The 3,443-nt window shown below is 63.3% G+C and overlaps 1 protein-coding gene across 1 annotated transcript; it reads right to left on the bottom strand.

Moving 5' to 3' along the window:
* Positions 1–341: 341 nt before the first annotated feature.
* LOC122101278 (basic proline-rich protein-like) lies at positions 342–2,740 on the bottom strand. Its single transcript, XM_042671634.1, has 3 exons — positions 2,658–2,740; positions 2,105–2,254; positions 342–1,959 (listed from the first exon to the last, which is right to left on the bottom strand). The coding sequence occupies exons 1-3, from the start codon at positions 2,738–2,740 to the stop codon at positions 342–344; spliced, it is 1,851 nt and encodes a 616-aa protein (XP_042527568.1).
* Between the last annotated feature and the right edge of the window lie 703 nt (positions 2,741–3,443).

Genomic DNA, 3,443 nt, shown 5'->3' with positions numbered 1-3,443 from the left:
CCCCGGCCTCCTCACTCCCCCTCTCCTGCCGGAGTGCTTCTGTAGCCACCTCCTGACCTCTCACCCCTGCCCGGGGACCACCTGCCAGCCAGGAAGGAGGCTCCGGCCCACAGGGGCCATGCAGAGCCCGAGCTCCGGCCGCCCCCGGCCTGCAACAGCCAGCCAGGGGCAGACCAACAGGCTCACAGGCAATTTTCTCCAGAAACAAATGGAGAGAAATTGCTCTAACAGGCGAACAGCCTCTGTTTCAAGCTAATTTTCACATAATAGAATCAAACTGCTTCCCTTTCCTCTCCACTGTCTCCTCTGCATAATTTGACAAATTGCAAACGTGGTTTGATTCAGGAGCTGGAACACAAGCTCGGATTCTTTTCAATAGCCACAGACAAATGGACAGGGGTGAGGTGGAAAGGAGGCGGGGGACCCCACAAGGCGCTGCTGTCTGCACTGATTGGAGGAAGGCGTCCAGGAGAGGCGCTGCTGTCTGCACTGATTGGAGGAAGGCGCCCAGGAGAGGCGCTGCTGTCTGCGCTGATTGGAGGAAGGCGTCCAGGAGAGGCGCTGCTGTCTGCACTGATTGGAGGAGAGCGCCCAGGAGAGGCACTGCTGTCTGCGCTGATTGGAGGAAGGTGTTCAGGAGAGGCGCTGCTGTCTGCACTGATTGGAGGAAGGTGTCCAGGAGAGGCGCTGCTGTCTGCACTGATTGGAGGAAGGCGCCCAGGAGAGGCGCTGCTGTCTGCGCTGATTGGAGGAAGGTGCCCAGGAGAGGCGCTGCTGTCTGCACTGATTGGAGGAAGGTGTGCAGGAGAGGCGCTGCTGTCTGCACTGATTGGAGGAAGGTGTCCAGGAGAGGCGCTGCTGTCTGCGCTGATTGGAGGAAGGTGCCCAGGAGAGGCGCTGCTGTCTGCGCTGATTGGAGGAAGGTGCCCAGGAGAGGCGCTGCTGTCTGCACTGATTGTAGGAAGGTGCCCAGGAGAGGCGCTGCTGTCTGCACTGATTGGAGGAAGGCGTCCAGGAGAGGCGCTGCTGTCTGCACTGATTGGAGGAGAGCGCCCAGGAGAGGCGCTGCTGTCTGCGCTGATTGGAGGAAGGTGTTCAGGAGAGGCGCTGCTGTCTGCACTGATTGTAGGAAGGCGTCCAGGAGAGGCGCTGCTGTCTGCACTGATTGGAGGAAGGTGTGCAGGAGAGGCACTGCTGTCTGCACTGATTGGAGGAAGGCGCCCAGGAGAGGTGCTGCTGTCTGCACTGATTGGAGGAAGGTGCCCAGGAGAGGCGCTGCTGTCTGCACTGATTGGAGGAAGGCGCCCAGGAGAGGCGCTGCTGTCTGCACTGATTGGAGGAAGGCGCCCAGGAGAGGCGCTGCTGTCTGCACTGATTGGAGGAAGGCGCCCAGGAGAGGCGCTGCTGTCAGCGCTGATTGGAGGAAGGCGCCCAGGAGAGGCGCTGCTGTCTGCGCTGATTGGAGGAAGGCGCCCAGGAGAGGCGCTGCTGTCTGCACTGATTGGAGGAAGGCGCCCAGGAGAGGCGCTGCTGTCTGCACTGATTGGAGGAAGGCGTCCAGGAGAGGCGCTGCTGTCTGCACTGATTGGAGGAAGGCGCCCAGGAGAGGCGCTGCTGTCTGCACTGATTGGAGGAAGGCGCCCAGGAGAGGCGCTGCTGTCTGCACTGATTGGAGGAAGGCGCCCAGGAGAGGCGCTGCTGTCTGCACTGATTGGAGGAAGGCGCCCAGGAGAGGCGCTGCTGTCTGCACTGATTGGAGGAAGGCGCCCAGGAGAGGCGCTGCTGTCTGCACTGATTGGAGGAAGGCGCCCAGGAGAGGCGCTGCTGTCTGCACTGATTGGAGGAAGGCGCCCAGGAGAGGCGCTGCTGTCTGCACTGATTGGAGGAAGGCGCCCAGGAGAGGCGCTGCTGTCTGCACTGATTGGAGGAAGGCGCCCAGGAGAGGCGCTGCTGTCTGTCCTGATTGGAGGAAGGCGTCCAGGAGAGGCGCTGCTGTCTGCACTGATTGGAGGAAGGCGCCCAGGAGAGGCACTGCTGTCTGCACTGATTGGAGGAAGGCGCCCAGGAGAGGTGCTGCTGTCTGTCCCTGATTGGAGGAAGGTACCCAGGAGAGGCGCTGCTGTCTGCACTGATTGGAGGAAGGCGCCCAGGAGAGGCGCTGCTGTCTGCACTGATTGGAGGAGAGCGCCCAGGAGAGGCGCTGCTGTCTGCACTGATTGGAGGAGAGCGCCCAGGAGAGGCGCTGCTGTCTGCACTGATTGGAGGAAGGTGTGCAGGAGAGGCACTGCTGTCTGCACTGATTGGAGGAAGGTGCCCAGGAGAGGTGCTGCTGTCTGCACTGATTGGAGGAAGGTGCCCAGGAGAGGCACTGCTGTCTGCACTGATTGGAGGAAGGCGCCCAGGAGAGGCGCTGCTGTCTGCACTGATTGGAGGAGAGCGCCCAGGAGAGGCGCTGCTGTCTGCACTGATTGGAGGAAGGTGTGCAGGAGAGGCACTGCTGTCTGCACTGATTGGAGGAAGGTGCCCAGGAGAGGTGCTGCTGTCTGCACTGATTGGAGGAAGGTGCCCAGGAGAGGTGCTGCTGTCTGCACCCCATTGCACCCCCACCGCTCCCCACATTCCACCACCGCTCCCCACTCTCCACCACCGCTCCTCACATTCCACCACCGCTCCCCACACTCCACCACCGCTCCCCACAGGCCATCTGGGCCGGGCTGCCATCCAGGGGCTCCGTGTGCATATGTCCTGTGTGCTCGCCAGGGGCTCCTGGCTCTGAGTGGTGTCTGGCGTGCCAGCCCTCGGCCCAGCCAAAGCCCCGGCTCTGCCTGCAGTGCCGACTTGCCGAGGAGAGGCCTCTGAGCCAGGGGAGCCGCCGCCAGGCCCTGGCACGCGCCCAGCCCCACGCTCCCACCCCTTCTCCTTGACTTCCTATGCAGGGTGCCCTCCCTGCTGCACCCCTGCCTGACCAGCTCCATCCTGGGCCCTGTGGTCAGATCTCTCCCGCCCCATCCACCTGCCAGCCCCCAGCACAGGCCCTGCGCTCTGGTTCATGTGGCAGCGCTGGGGTCCCAGCTCAGACCCCTCCCTGCCTTCCCTGCAGAGCCCGCCCTGTCGCCCCTGCCCTTCACAGAGAGGCACGGGCTGCTCTGCTGGCCTCACAGGCTTTGGGGCCGGGGTGCCCGGGAAGCGCAGGGTGCTCCAGTTCAGGACAGTCCAGGGAACCCCAGGGTTTTTCTGCAGGGACCAAGGTCACCAAGGGAGACAGACCAACAGAAAGCAAAGGATGGAGCTGTCAAGAGCCGGCAGGCCACGTGCTCCCAAGAGCCCCGGCGGGGCATGGGGGTGGCCTGTGATCAGGTAGGGTGGGCCGGCCGAGGGGCAGGGCTTCCACGGCGTCCACACAGGGAGACACGGGACAGGATGCCGGGGTATAGCCCACGCCC

Source organism: Dipodomys spectabilis, unplaced genomic scaffold (assembly GCF_019054845.1).
Source record: "Dipodomys spectabilis isolate Male_0828 unplaced genomic scaffold, ASM1905484v1 ptg000648l, whole genome shotgun sequence".
Taxonomy (NCBI): domain Eukaryota; kingdom Metazoa; phylum Chordata; class Mammalia; order Rodentia; family Heteromyidae; genus Dipodomys; species Dipodomys spectabilis.
Note: the sequence above shows the minus strand (reverse complement) of the source record. Positions and strands in the feature narration are given on the sequence as shown.